Source organism: Bos indicus x Bos taurus, chromosome 24 (assembly GCF_003369695.1).
Source record: "Bos indicus x Bos taurus breed Angus x Brahman F1 hybrid chromosome 24, Bos_hybrid_MaternalHap_v2.0, whole genome shotgun sequence".
NCBI classification, from domain to species: domain Eukaryota; kingdom Metazoa; phylum Chordata; class Mammalia; order Artiodactyla; family Bovidae; genus Bos; species Bos indicus x Bos taurus.
Window position 1 is genome coordinate 46,634,293 of NC_040099.1, and position 15,623 is coordinate 46,649,915.

At 46.6% G+C, this 15,623-nt stretch overlaps 1 protein-coding gene across 2 annotated transcripts in view; it reads right to left on the reverse strand.

The window, feature by feature from the left end:
• Window positions 1-14,022, reverse strand: part of ST8SIA5 (ST8 alpha-N-acetyl-neuraminide alpha-2,8-sialyltransferase 5) — a 67,526-nt gene extending 53,504 nt beyond the window's left edge. Inside the window, exon 1 of one of the 2 annotated variants that reach the window (XM_027525863.1) lies at window positions 13,520-14,022. In XM_027525863.1, the coding sequence (XP_027381664.1) occupies window positions 13,520-13,650 (131 nt within the window). In that variant the 5' untranslated portion in view covers window positions 13,651-14,022. The remainder of the gene's footprint in view (window positions 1-13,519) is intronic. The other variant, XM_027525862.1, reaches the window with a different exon arrangement.
• Between the last annotated feature and the right edge of the window lie 1,601 nt (window positions 14,023-15,623).

Below are 15,623 nucleotides of genomic sequence, written 5' to 3' on the forward strand. Positions count from 1 at the left end.
GTGACCCCATGGACTGCAGCCTAAAACACACCTAATATATATATGGTGGTGGTGGTTTAGTCGCCAAGTCATGTCCAACTCTTGCAACCCCATGGATGCCAGAGCCCGCCAGGCTCCTCTGTTCGTGGGATTCTCCAGGCAAGAATACTGGAGTGGGTTGCCATTTCCTTCTCCAGGGGATCTTCCCAACCCAGGAATCGAACCCAGGTCTCCTGCATTGCAGGCAGATTCTTTACCAACGGAGCCACGAGGGAAGTCCCTATATATATATATATATATTTATATATTTATATATTCACAATATGTATAAAACTCCTTCTTAAATGGATGAATGATCTGGCAAGGAAAAAAGCTGTAGATGAGTTCCAGAAACAGCAGCAGTCCTAGCAGCATTGGTCAATCCCCGTGATCCATGCTTCCCTTGCAACGGCAACAGGGGCTACCCAAGATAAAGGTTCTTCTTAGAAACCTCCTCCTTCAGCCAGGAAAACACAAACAATTCAAAATCAAGGTAGGAAAAGAAAGTAAAGAAGAACACATAAAAAACACAAAATATAATGGTAGAAATAATATTCTAACAGCCTATGCTATTCATCAGTAATCACAATAAATGTAGATACACTATACTACCCAAGTAAAAGATAAAGGCTGTCAAACTAAATATAAAAACTGTAGCTATATGCTGGTTACAGAGACATGGAATGAAAGACATGGAAATGTTGGGGAAAAAAAAGATAAAGAGAGATGTGACAAGCAAATACTAGCCAAATGAAAACTGCCTCACTATATTCATTTCAGACAACATCCAACTGAAGGCTCAAAACATTACTAAAAACAAAGAAACTCCCTACATTTTAATAAAAGATTCAGTTCACTAGTATGCATACTAAACTAGCATGCATCCAATAGCATCACTTCCAAATGTTTAACGTAAAGCCTGGTAAGTTGATAAGGAGAAACTAATAAATCCACTATCATGGAGGAAATTTTCAACATGTATCTTTCAGAAATCGACAGAACAAGTGAACCAAAAAACTAAAAACAAACAAAACCAGTGAGGATACAGAAGACTAAAAAATTAAAAACCACGTGATTGAAAAGATATGTAAGGATACTGTACCTAGCAAGGTGAGAATCACATTTTTTTCAAGTACACAAATAATATTTATGAAAATCAACCACATACTAGACCACAAAGAAAATCTCAACAAATTTCAAGGGATCAGCCTTATAAACATCACATCACAATTCATTTGGGTTAAAAATTCAAAAAAGTATGTAAAGAAAGAATCTGGAACTTTTAAAAACTTCTAAATTTACGAGCAGGAAAGAATCCAGTCATGTCCGACTCTTTGCGATCCCATGGACCATACAGTCCATGGAATTCTCCAGGCCAGAATACTGGAGTAGCCTTTCCCTTCTCCAGGGGATCTTCCCAACCCAGGGATTGAACCCAGGTCTTCCGCACTGAAGGAGGATTCTTTACCAGCTGAGCCACAAGGGAAGCCCAGAAATACTGAAGTGGGTAGCTTATCCCTTCTCCAAACTTTATGAGCAAATATAAATAAATCACGAGAGAAATTAGAAAATATTTGGAATTCAAGATAATTAAAATACTTCAAGGTAACGAAAAGGAGCTATATGACTAGGAACAAATTACTTAACGTCACTGTGCCTCAGTTACCTCACCTATAAAATGACAGTAGTGACCGTATCTATTATTTGTTGTTAGAATTCAGAACGGTAACATATAAAGTGCTTAGACTGGTGTGTGGCACATTGTAAATCTAAGACAATTCTGAATTGTTGTCATCATCATCATCATCCCAAATCACAGAAATTTAACTACAGAGTTATTTAGAGGAAATATTATAACCTAAAAAGCTTACATTGGAAAATACTTAAGACTGAAAGGGGCATTTCAGATGGTAAAGAATCTGCCTGCTATGCGGGAGACCCAAGTTCGACTGACTGAAAATTACAAAGATGAGCATCCAACTTAAGACGCTAGAAAAATAATATGAGAATAAAACCAAAGCAAAAAAAATATTAATGAATTCGATAGGAAAGTTACAAGAGAAAAATCAACAAAGCCCAAAATCAGTCATTTAATAAAGATCATTTAAAAATAGAAAAAAGAAACAATGTTAGGAATAGAAAAGGAACCAAAACCTGAGATGTAACAGAGAATATTATGAACTTTGTGCAAATAAATCTGAACATTTTTTAAATTTTTCTGGAAAACTATAATTTACCAATAAGTGAATGAAGAAATATAAAAACCTGAATAGCCTTGAACCATTAAAGAGACAAAATTGGTAATTTAGAGTCTTCCCACAAGGAAAATATTAGGTGCTGATGGCTGTACGCGTGAATTCTACCAAGCTTTCAGAAAACAGATATGAAACTTGCATAAACCGTTCCCAGAAAATAGATAAAGAGGAAGCATCCCAACTCATTTGACAAGACTGGTTTTAAAACTAGACAAAGATAGCATTTTAAAAATTGCATGCCACTATCATTCAAGATGGAGAAGGCGATGGCACCCCACTCCAGTACTCTTGCCTAGAAAATCCCACGGACGGAGGAACCTGGTAGGCTGCAGTCCATGGGGTCACGAAGAGTCAGACATGACTGAGCGACTTCACTTTCCCTTTTCACTTTCATGCATTGGAGAAGGAAATGGCAGCCCACTTCAGTGTTCTTGCCTGGAGAATCCCAGGGACGGGGGAGCCTGGTGGGCTGCCGTCCATGGGGTCGCACAGAGTCGGACACGACTGAAGCGACTTAGCAGCAGCAGCAGCATCATTCAAGAGCATGAGATCCAACATCTTAAATAAAAATATTAGTCAACAAAATCTCAAATTGTATGAAACAAATAATGTACCACAAACAAGCTGTGTTTGTCTCTAAAATTCTAGTTTAACGTCTATTAACACAATGAAATCCCATGGACAGAGGAGGTCGGCAGGCTACAGTCCATGGGGTCGCAAAAGAGTTGGATATGACTAGGAGATTAAACAACAACAGTCACATCAAAAAAGTAAAGGAGGGACTTCTCTGGTGGTCCAGTGGCCAAGACTCTGCACTTCCAATGCAGGGAACCAAAGTTCAACCCCTGTTCAGGGAACTAGATCCCACATGCAACAACTAAGAATTCTCATGCCACAACTAAAGATCCTGCATGCCGCAACCAAGGTGGGGTGCAGTCATATAAGTAAGTAAGTCAAAGCACTTTTTAAAAGAGTAAAGGAGAAAAAGTCCAATAGATGTAGAAAAAGCAACTGATTAAAATTAATATTCAAACACAACAACAGCACTTTTTAGCATATTCCATGAGGGAACCTTCTTTTCCTTACTAGAGGAAACAAAACAAACAAAAAACTACGACAACGAACAAACAAAACAAAACTAAGCGGACGGATGCAATGGTGACACTTCACTGTTATTCCCCTTAAAAGCAGGATTCATGACACCACATAGAAACATTAATTCAAAATGGATCTAAGACCTCAAAGTAAGAGAACAAGCTATTAAAAAACAACCCTCTTAGAAGAAACCATAGGGGTAAATCTTTGTGACACTTGATATTGCAAATAGGCAATGGTTTCTTGGATATGACACCCAAAACACAAGCAACCAATGAAAAAAGCAGGTGAATTGGAGTTCATCAGAATTACAACATTCATGCTGTCAAGGACATTATCAAGAAAGCAAAAGAGAACCCATAAAATGAGTGAAATGGTTTTCAAATCGTATATCTGACAAGGCATTTATATTTGGGATGCTTACAACCCAATAATGAAAAGACACACCATCCCATTTAAAAATGGGCAAAGAATCTGAATAGACATTTCTCCAAAGAATACATACAGCTAATAATAACCACAGGAAAGAATGCTCCACATCCCCAGCCATCATGAAAACACAAAATCAAACCCATAATGAAATACCACTTCAAAACCACTGAGATGACTATGATCAAAAAGATAATAACAAGTGTTTCCAAGAATGTGGTGAAACTGGACTCCTCATACCCTGCTGGAAGGAGTGTAAAATGGTGTCACTATTTCAGAAAACAGTCTGACAATTCTTCAAATGATGAAACATAGAGTTACCATGTGACCTAACAATTCCACTTGTTACCACGCTGTGTGTTGTGTGTGTGTACTCAGTCTTGTCCGACACTGTGTGACCTTCTGGACTGTAGCCACCAGGCTCCTCTGTCCGTGGAATTTTCTAAGCAAAAATATGGAGTGGGTTGCCATATGACTCAACAATTCCACTTGTATACCCAAGAGAAACGAAAACACACATCCACAGAAAAACATGTACAGCCATGGTACCATGCTCATGGCAGCCATATACCATGAGCAAAATAGCAAAAATGTGCAACAGCAAATTGCAATAGTAATATGTTCAATAGCAAATGTGCAATAGCAAAAAATGAGCAATAGCAAAAATGTGAAAGTCCATCATTAATGGATAAACAAAATATGGTATATCTGTAAGTTGAATATTATTCACCAATAAACAAATGAAGTACTGATTTGGGATTGCCATATACATACTGATTTATATTTAAAATAGATAACCAATAAGGACCTATTGTATAGCATAGGGAACTCTGCTCAATATTTTGTAATAACCTGAATGGGAAAAGAACTTGAAAAAAGGCTAAATACATGTATATGTATAATGAATACTTTGCTATACACCTGAAACTAACACAACATTGCTAATCAACTCTGCTGCTGCTGCTAAGTCGCTTCAGTCGTGTCTGACTCTGTGCAACCCCATGGACTGCAGCCTACCAGGCTTCCCCGTCCATGGGATTCTCCAGGCAAGAACACTGGAGTGGGTTGCCATTTCCTTCTCCAATGCATGAAAGTGGAAAGTGAAAGTGAAGTCGCTCAGTCGTGTCTGACTCTTAGCGACCCCACGGACTGCAGCCTACCAGGCTCCTCCATCCATGGGATTTTCCGGGCAACAGTACTAGAGTGGGGTGCCATCAACTCTACTCCAATATAAAATAAAAATTAAAAAAAGAAATGAAGTACTGATATACACTCCAACACAGATGAACGTTGAAAATATGCTTAGTGAAAGATGTCAGGTACACAAGACCACACATTGTATGTTTCCATTCACATGAAATGTCTAGGACAGACAAATCTAAAGAGACAGATTAGTGTATTTATTCATGTCTAGAGATGGGAGGTATGGGAATACTACGGGGTGATGGCTAAGAGGTACAGTGTTTCTTTGGGGGTTTAAGGAAAATGTTCTAAAATTGACTGGCATGAGGGATGCATAACTGTTCAAACATACTAAAAGCCATTTAATTGTACACTTCAAATGGATAAAGTTTATGAATTCATAGATGGGTGGATTTTATGACTATATTTCAATAATGCTACTCTTTAAAAATAAATTTTAAGAAAAAAAAATCAGGATTAAAGCCAAGATATTCACTATGACATATTTATTGAACATGCTATCAAAGGTTCTAGCCAGCACAGTAAGATAAGTGAATTAAGGTAAAAGGGTTGCAACGAAAGAAGAAAATGTCTACATAGAGATCCCAGAAGACTCTACAAATAAATTACTATCATTATGTGTTGATTATTATTATTATCCTCAAGCTTGCTGTTTTATAAAAACAATATACATTGAAATCAAATTAATTTCTTTACACTAGCTACAAATGGACAGAAAATATAATTTTTTAAAGATTTTTTACAGTAGCATTATAAACTATGCAGCTAGAGATAAATCTAACAAAAATGTTCACATTCTTTATGGAGAATGATAAAGCTCCTGAGAGACACTGAAGGAGGGCATTAAGGCCCATGTCTACCTGGTCCTCCTCTGAGATTAAGTTTAAACAGCAGGTTGCCACCAGATCACACAGTATCCTTTCTACCTTTAAAAAAAAAAAAAACAGTAATTGCTCTTTTGCTACCCCTCTGCTAAAACTTAAGTAATTGAAGTCTTTAACACTCCAGTATGCAGAGTACCTCATGAGAAATGCTGGGCTGGAGGAAGCACAAGCTGGAATCAAGATTGCCAGGAGAAATATCAATAACCTCAAATATGCAGATGACACCACCCTTAGGGCAGAAAGTGAAGAAAATCTAAAGAGCCTCTTGATGAAAGTGAAAGAGAAGAATGAAAAAGTTGGCTTAAAACTCAACATTCAGAAAACGAAGATCATGGCATCCAGTCCCATCACTTCATGGCAAATAGATGGGGAAACAGTGGAAACAGTGTCAGACTTTATTTTTCTGGGCTCCGAAATCACAGCAGATGGTGATTGCAGCCATGAAATTAAAAGATGCTTACTCCTTGGAAGGAAAGTTATGACCAACCTAGACACCATATTAAAAAGCAGAGACATTACTTTGTCATCAAAGGTCTGTCTAGTCAAGGCTATGGTTTTTCCAATGGTCATGTATGGATGTGAGAGTTGGACTGTGAAGAAAGCTGAGTGCTGAAGAATTGATGCTTTTGAACTGTGGTGTTGGAGAAGACTCTTGAGAGTCCCTTGGACTGCAAGGAGATCCAACCAGTCCATCCTAAAAGAGATCAGTCCTGGGTGTTCATTGGAAGGACTTATGCTAAAGCTGAAACTTCAATACTTCGGCCACCTCATGCAAAGAGTTGACTCACTGGAAAAGACTCTGATGCTGGGAGGGATTGGGGGCAGGAGGAGAAGGGGACGACAGAGGATGAGATGGCTGGATGGCATCACCAACTGGATGGACATGAGTTTGGGTGAACTCCGGGAGTTGGTGATGGACAGGGAGGCCTGGCATGCTGCGGTTCATGGGGTTGCAAAGAGTCAGACATGACTGGGTGACTGAACTGAACTGAACTGAACTGAACACTCCAGTGATGTGAGTTTATGTTAAGATTTTTGCACTAACAAAGGGGATTTGGAGCAGCAGAGAGTTTAAAGGTAGAGATGCTTTCCACACCCCCAGGAGCCTGGCGGGCTACAGTCCATTGGGTCTCAAAGAGTTGGACACAACTCAGCGACTAAGCACAGCATAGCACATTCTAGAATATGGGTAAACTTTATGAATTTATAGATCAGTAGATCCTATGAATACATAATGTTCCCAGTGTTCACACCCAAACCGCCCTTGCTCCATTGCCAAAACTGCAGGCCCTTTCGCACGGATCCCTCCACAGTGCGCGTCACAGTTGCCCACTCCCAGCCAGGGATCACTTTGCCTAGTTTCCTCTCGCACCTCCGTCTCCTCACTCTCCTCCACCCCCACCTCTCTGCAGCCTCAGCTCCCACGCCAGGTCTCCTCTCTCCAGCCCCTCTGTGCAGGCAAGCCCTCAGGACTCTCCTCTGTGCCCCTGCCCATCGCCATCTTTCACTCTGCTCTCCCTTGGGTAAGATGTCATCCAATTCCATCACACAGGCCAGTGTTTTTCTAATTGAGAGTTTCATCCAATAGATTAAAAAATCGATGCAGCAGTATGTCCCAGAATTATTTTTTTTTATTTTATTGTGGTAAAATAAATATAAAATTTACCATTTTAACCATTTTCAGTGTACAGTTCAGTGATACTCAGCACAACCACAATTGTTGTGCAGCCATCATCAGCGTCTAGCTCCAAAACTTCATCCTCCCAAACTGAGACTCTGTACCCCATTAAACACTTATTTCTTATTCCTCCATCCTGAAGTTGCCCCTGGCAACCAACCATTCTGCTTTATGTCTCTACAGAACTCATAAAGTGGAACCATACAGTATAGTCCTTTTGGGATTGGCTTACAGCACTTGGTATAATATCTTCCAGGTCTGTCCATAGTGTAGTATATATCAGAATTTCCTTCCTTTTAAGGCTGAATTTATTTTTTAAATAAAGTAAAATGGGGAGGGGGGTTCAGGATGAGGAACATGTGTACACCCGTGGCGGATTCTTGTTGATGTATGGCAAAACAAATACAATATTGTAATTAGCCTCCAATTAAATAAATTTAACTTTTAAAAAAGTCAAAAAAAAAAGAGTATTGAAATGTAAACAAAAAAATGAAGTAAAAGTGAATTTTTAATGAAGCAGAATAGAAAATACTAAAGTGAATTTCTCATAATGAGGTCAAACATTCTTTCACAGAATGTTTCTTTCAGATGGATGTGTATGAGAGTATGTTCTGGATCCCCAGGTATAACTTACAGTGTATAACAATCATGAAAGTTGGAAAAACGCTGATTTTGATGTGTGGTGACACCAAAATCCCCATTGTTTGTCTGGCTCTTGTCCACCCACAGTTCCTGAGCTCCTTTCCAATGAGTTGTTGGATTGCCCTGCAGTATCTGAGCAGATCTAGATGTGAATTTGTTACCCTCCTTCCTCCAGACAAGCTCCTTCTCACATATTTCCCACTTGTAGTGGTTTAGTCACTAAGTTGTGTCCGATTCTTGCTACTCCATGGACTCCTCTGTCCATGGGATTTCCTGGGCAAGATTACGGGAGTGGGTTGCCATTTCCTTCTCCAGGGGATCTTCCCCACCCTGCGATCCGAACCCAGGTCTCCTGCATTGCAGGCAGATTCTTTACCAACTGAACCATCAGGGAAGAGTCACTTTTGACTTAGTTCTCCATAATCCAGCTCTGCCTGCCTCACTCTGGCCCCCAGCTATACACACGTTATGAAGAATGACTCAAGTCTCCCCTGAACCTTTCAACTGTTGTTCAAGCTGGGTTTCATACCCCTTCCGTCCACCTCTATTTCTTATGGGTCATTTCCCCTTTCCCTAGGACCCCCTTCAAATGCCTCCCTCCCTGCTCCTTAAGACATCCCAACCAATTTGCTATGGCTCGCTCCGCATCCTTCGAGTCCCCTGTCCGCATCTCCCGTGAGGCCTATGCATGTGCTACGTGCCATTCTGTCTTACCCATAGACTGTGAGTTCCTGGGGACCCTGGGCTGCGTCTGTCTTGCAGATCACTGTGGGTTCAGCGTGTAGGAAATCTTCATTAAGTATTTGTTCAAGTGAGAACAGACATGGAAGCCAAGAAACACCAAGGGCAAATTTCACAGCTCTGTTTCTTGCCTTTTCCTTCTCATTCCACATACTGCTCACCTTCTCCGATGCCGGGAGCCAGCACAGGAGATCCCACCCATGACAAGGTCATGCGGAGGAGACCTGACAGGCAAGGCAGATCAGGACTCGAGGGACTCCCTGGACCTGCTCGAGCATCGACCCTGAAACCAAAGTCTGCTGTCTACTGTTTACCATATTCTGCCTTTCACCAACTCTTCTGACACTAACAGGGTCTATCCCTGACCACCTTTCTCTGAAGAAAATCAACTAAGGGCTCTAGTTAATAAGTCTCCTGGGCATGAAAGGAGTATTTCAATTCTAACCCCTCTGTTGGCATTCTAAGCTTGCTTGGCAGTTTTATCCATACTCTTGCAACTAACGCAAATGATTGTTCACAACATCTCAACCATGACCTTAGAGCAGTGAAAAAGTTTTATTAGAATAATACTGCATTGTTGAGCCAATGCTTGCTTACCCTTTGTGTGCCTGGGAGTGCATTAGTTGGAATGTAAGAAGAACAAGTAGTAGCCTTGGTATTAGCAACATAAGACCTTTGAGTTAATAAGTTCTTTCTTTGCTATAACCCACTACACCTTTGCTCCATAAGAATGTAACTTTATTTAGTACTTTCTGAGGGTAACACAGATTGGAAAAATAAAGAAAAAACACTTTAAGGGAAAACAAGTTTTCTGGTTGACCAACCTTTATCAGAAAAGGGTCACAAAATGTCAACAGGCCTCTGGGCCAGAAGATAATGTACATAACACAAGACCCTTGTAAATGAAAAGGTATGCAAAAAACATTCTGGTTTCAATAAAGGTCAAAACTGATGGAATCTTGAGCTGACTCTGCATGACTCTGCATCTTTCACTTCTGGAAATGTGTAACTCAGGGTATAAAAGCTGCTTTTGAAAATAAAGCTGCAGACCCGCTTCACCTAAGCTTGGTCTCCCTGTGTCATCTTTCGCCGACGCCGTTCATCCTGAGTGTATCTCTGGACTCTGCTGAGGCTGGACCCTGGCACTCCAGTAGAGACCTGGCGCCCACTAAGCCACCTGTACTGCCCACCTTCCTCTCTACATCTCCCCTTCACCTCCCTTCCTGGAAGTACCCCCTGTACAGCACAGGGAGTGGCCAGGCAACCAAAAAAAAAGAATGTGCACTGACTCACACCCCCACTCCCTTCTGCTGGAATCTGTCCCTGATTCTCATTGGAACAGCTGGCCCTGTTTGTGGCCCTGAGCTCTTTGTGTCATGTCAAACAATGAAGGCTCTGCCGAATACATCCACCCAGCTCAGCCCAGAAGCAAAGAACAGCCGCCTGCATGAATCCCCAGCTCCCAAGTAGATCTGCCTCCAGCACCACGTTCTCCTCACTTCTGACGAGGCTGCGTCAACAGCCTCCCAGCCTCCTCCCTTTTCTACCCCTTTCTTGAAAGGCCCAGAGAGCCTTCCTTCACTTGGATCACATCACTACTCTACTGAAGGACCACATGCAGCTCCCTGTGAACCGAATTTAAACTGTCCTTCTCAGTCCAATAAGCCACTGACCCAAAAATACATCTGTCTCCTCCCTCCCTGAACTTCCCATTCCCTACACTCCCCCTTACCTTAGTGGGATCCACATCGTCACTGGTCTCCTGAGTTCACTACCCCTGCAGGTATGCGCTTTCAATCATTTCTCCATTACCCAATATTTCAAAAACCTACTATGTGCCAGGCACCATATTTGGTGCTCAGGGTACAGCTGGGGACAAAACAAAGTGAACCCTATCCCATGGAGTGTTCATCTAGAGCAAGGTTTCTCTCCCTCAGCACTGCTGACATTTGGGGCTGGATAAGTCTTTCTTGTCGTGGGCGGGCTGTGCATTGTAGCATCTTTAGCCCTGTCCCTGGCCTCAGCCCGAGAGATGCCAGATGCTCTCCTCTCCCTACTGTGACAACCCAAAGTGTCTCCAGACATTGCCCGGGGAGCAACACTGCCCTGATTGAGAACCACAGGCCTAGAGCAGCAGAGTTACAAATCACTCGAGGAGCTCATTAAAAAGGCTGGTTACTGGGACCCACTCCCAGAGAAGGGCCCGGGAACCTGCATTTCAGTGACCACGCAGCTGACTCTCGTGCAGGCCATTCCAGGGCATCTACTGGAGGAGCACTCAAGTGTCAAGTGTAGAAACACAGGAGACAGACCAGTAACCTTATCGAGTCAATTCATGGCAAAGATGAGATGTGTAAGAAACAAGATAGGGGAACAGATGCTATTTGTGCACCAGCGTGGCAGCCACAACCTGCCGAAGGGTCCGGACAGCCTCTTGGCTGGTCCAACTGATCGATGGTTAAAGCCCCGTGTGACAGCACAGGTAGGGTCAGCCCAGGAGGTGCAAGTCGGCGGGGCTACGTCTCTGCACCTTGGCTCCTGCCCTCTTGGGCTCTGGATCTGCACTTTCCTCACCTGCCCAAAGCGTCTCCTTCCTTCATGGGCCCATTCGGGTCCCACCTCCTTCAGGTGGTCTTCTTCCCTCCCAACTCTGGTCTGGTGGCGCCTTCCTCCTCAAACATTTCAACACTCACATCTTAGCTCATCTGTGGCCACTATGTTTCCCCAGCTAGACATCAAGCCCCCTGAACACCAGGACCACAGCATCTTCTTTAACGATCCTACAGTGCCCTGCTGGGATCCAGTACATGTGAGTTTGCTTACTTGATTGAATTCATCCAGGCCCTGGAGCGAGGCTTGTGAGGTGGCCTCTGAGACTAAGGGGGATGAGGTCTCTGTGTTAGAAGTCGGGATGCAACTGGTATGGCTGCTGAATTCCAGGCAGCCAGCTCATCAGCCCAAGATCGAGGAGGGCCTGCCAGGGCGAGCACTTAGAAGCTGAGCTTCCGTTTGCCGTTTGCCTCCCGGTGTTGATAAGGCAGCAGGGGTCCCAGCAACCCCGGGGCCATTCTGGGTAGGTGCCAGCAGGGGGTAGGAACCCAGAGCCACCCTGCTAAGGAGCAAGTGCAGCAAGCTGGCCGTTTCGGGCCCAACTGTCCTTGCACTGGGTCATCTTAGTGGGGGCGGGGGAGCGGGGGGCGGCAGGCCCAATGGGCTCCAGCAAGCCAGGAGACTCTGAAAATGTCCTTTAATGGTACCAGCACCACGCAGGGCCCATCAGCTGCCCTCAACCAGAGAAAAATGCTCTCTGGGAAGGTCGGGGCAGTGGCTGGTTGGGAACAAATGTTCTTGCCAAGGGGCCTCACGCTCCCCAGCTCGGGACGCGGAGCGGAAAATAGCCCAACTGTTTGACTCTCCTACAGTGAGCCCAGGCCCAGCAGCACTGTCACTTGCTCCCATCCCTGGATGCAGCCCAGACTAGGACGCCAGCGACTGACGTGAACTCCAAAGGATGCAAAGAGAAAAACTGTTTTATTATTCGGAAGTTTAGGGAAGAAGCCGGGATGTTTATATAGCTAGCCAGGCGTTTTGTTTTCTATCCGTCTGATGGGGGGAGGGGCAGCGAGGGTAGGAAGACAACTGACAGCGAAGGAAAAAGCTCGGGCAGAAAAGAGGAGTGTGGTCTTTCCGAAAGAGGCTCTGAAACGCGAGGATCCTAGCGCAGCCCTTTCCCCAGGTCCTGTAACCCCAAGCGGCTGCCCTCCGCCAGCCGTAGGCAGAAGCCCATGGTGGCATTTCCGTGTTTTGCGCACGCAGGGACTGAGGCCGTGCCCGAGTGCTGAGTCCCTTTCTCCTAATGGAGTTTGCCCGCGGATGAGGTGGGGTAGGAGGGGGGCCCAAGTGGGGGCGGTTAACTTCTGCTGCAGCTCTGACCTTCTGCCGAAGGATGAGACGGAACCATCTGCTTCAGGAGGGATCGGGTGGTGAGTTTTCCCGGTGCCAGTGGATACCGGTCTGTAAGAATTCACTGTTTCTGTCGCATCGTCCGAGCCCACTATCCACCCCGCCACACCTAATTCTGCACTCCTGGGCGGGGGAATGGGGGTGGGGGTAGAATGTGTTTTTTCCCCCAGGGGCCCCCACAAAAGTTCAGGACTCAAGAGGTAACCCTATACGGTTCTGAGCCCTCTACACCCGGCAGCCTCCCCTCGGACCATATGGCCGTGGCACTGTGGACTTGAGGACACTGATCTGACCCCTGAGGCCGCTCAGGACATTCGTATGTTTTTATCCTCAGCTTGGCCGGTCCGAATTCCATCCTGTCCCCCGTTTTCCACAACAGAATAAAGTTGTCGGGCCCCTCTGGCCAGCGCTGGACGCAGGCGTTCTCCTCCGGTTGCGTGGAGAGATGCGCTTAGGAGCGCGGGGACCCAAACCTCACGCGGCTTTGCTCGAGGCTCAGTGCAGACCCCGGGGTCGCTCACACGGGCCACGCCGGGGCTGAGCCTCCGGCTGCCACCTGGGGACTTGCCCGCGGGCTCCGCGCCACCCCACCCGCGCTCGGACTTTCTTACCTCTTGATGTAGTTCCTGCCATACAAGATCTGTTGCAGCAAGGTCACCAAGGCGAAGGCGCAGATGAAGATGAAGAGCAAAGTTCGGTTCCCCAACAAATCCCTGTTCGCCGAGGGGTCCGCGTAGCGCATCCTGGCGGCCGCGCGCGCACGACGGAGCGCGGCGGGCGCCTGGCGCCTGGGGGCCCCCTCAATCACGCGCGGGGCTGCGGGGCCCCCGGGGGCGCGCGGCCCACCAGGCGCCTCTCGGCGCGATCAGGAGGGTGGGGGACTTCTCGGAGCAAAGTTTCCGGCTGCCGAAGCCAGAGCAGGAGAATCCGAGGGCCGCCCGCGCCGGGGCAGCTGGTAGAACAGGGCTGGCCTCCCCGAGCTCCACAGATACCCCAGGCCTCCCTCCCGATGCCTTCACCTCCAGGCGCCCATGCCCGGCAGCCTCTGATTTCCCTGCGGAGGGGCGACGCCAGGTGCCCCGAGCCCGGGCGGCCCCTCCCGCCGAGGTGGTGGCCAATGGGGAGCGGGGCTCGGCTAGGTCCGCCTGTGCGCCGGAGAGCGCCGCGCACCGCCCCCTCCGGCCGGGCTCCGGATCTGTCGCCCAGTGCGGTCTCCGGCTCTGGCGGGCCAAGTCTGATCCCCGGGCCCGCAGCGAGGGAGAGCGCGAAGGTCGGCCTTCAGTTCTGTAGATGGGAGGTGGGGGACGAAACACCCGGACAGTCTGGGTAACGACAGGCGGGGGGTGGAGAGGGGGAGGGGTGGGGCGGAAAACGCCGGGTTTGAATCCCGGAATTTTAGAAGGAGGCAGGAAGGAAAGCCGCGGCGGGGCACTGAGTCACCCCCGCTGCCGCGTCCTCACGCTCCCGGGGCGATATCTACCGAGAAAGCCGAGCAAGGTCAGCCCGGCAGCCCTCAAGGACGGAGCGCGCGGCTCCTGCATGCTGATGGCCTGCGGGGGTGCCCGCCCGCCCGCGCCCCGGGCGCCCCACTCCAGCAGGGAGGAGATTCTGGGGCTTTCTGCCCGGCCACAGCTCTCGGCAGTTCGTCAAAGACCTTGTTGTCACCGAGACACTGGGACCTTGTCTCATCCTTGGAACCACTCGTAAATCTTAGGTCAGGCAGCGGGCCGCCTTCGGGTACCACGGTCCCCCAGAGCTTTAGTAAGTCACTGTTTAGAAAGGTCTGCACTTCAAGAGTACAGACACAGCGGGGGGGCGGGGGGGGCGGAGAGGGGGACCCAAAGAAATGCAATGCCAAAGAGGTACCTCTTCAGAAATCCTAACCCCTCACTGTGCTCTCCCATCACCCTTCCACCTCCGCCCCACCCTGCACGCCCCGCGGACAAGCCCCTGCCGCCTGGGAGTCACGTGCCCGCAGCGGTCACCACGGAGCCCTAAGTGGGTCACCACGGAGCCCTGAGTAGATGATTCTAGGGCGCCCCTTCCAGGGCTCTCCAGGCAGTCCGGGGGATTCTAAAGTCAGGTCGGGGCTTCATCTCCGAACTTGACCTTGAATCTCTCAGCAAGAAAAAGGACTTTGACAGGAAGTGCCCAGGCTCCAATACTCTGGTCTCAGCATCTAATAGTTTGCTCTTTGAACTGGAAGAACCAAAGAACTCAGGTTAAATCTCATGATTAGGGTTCCACCAATATCTTGGAATTCATGTTAATCTACAAGGTGAAAGTGGACCCTGTTTTATCTATGTATCAAATAACTATTATCCATGAGGGTGCCAGTAGGCTTGGCTCAGAGGTTAAAGCGTCTGCCTGCAATGCGAGAGACCTGGGTTTGAACCCTGGGTCGGGAAGATTCCCTGGAGAAGGAAATGGCAACCCACTCCAGTATTCTTGCCTGGAGAATCCCATGGACAGAGGAGCCTGGTGGGCTACAGTCCACGGGGTCGCAAAAAGTCAGACATGACTGAGTGACCTCACTGGAACTGTAAAGAAATAACACATAAACTTTTAGATGGTCCATTAGTATTGTAATCCCATATTTGATTGATGGTACTCTGGCCACCTCATGCAAAGAGTTGACTCATTGGGAAAGACTCTGATGCTGGGAGGGATTGGAGGCAGGAGGAGAAGGGGACGTCAGAGGATGAAATGGCTGGA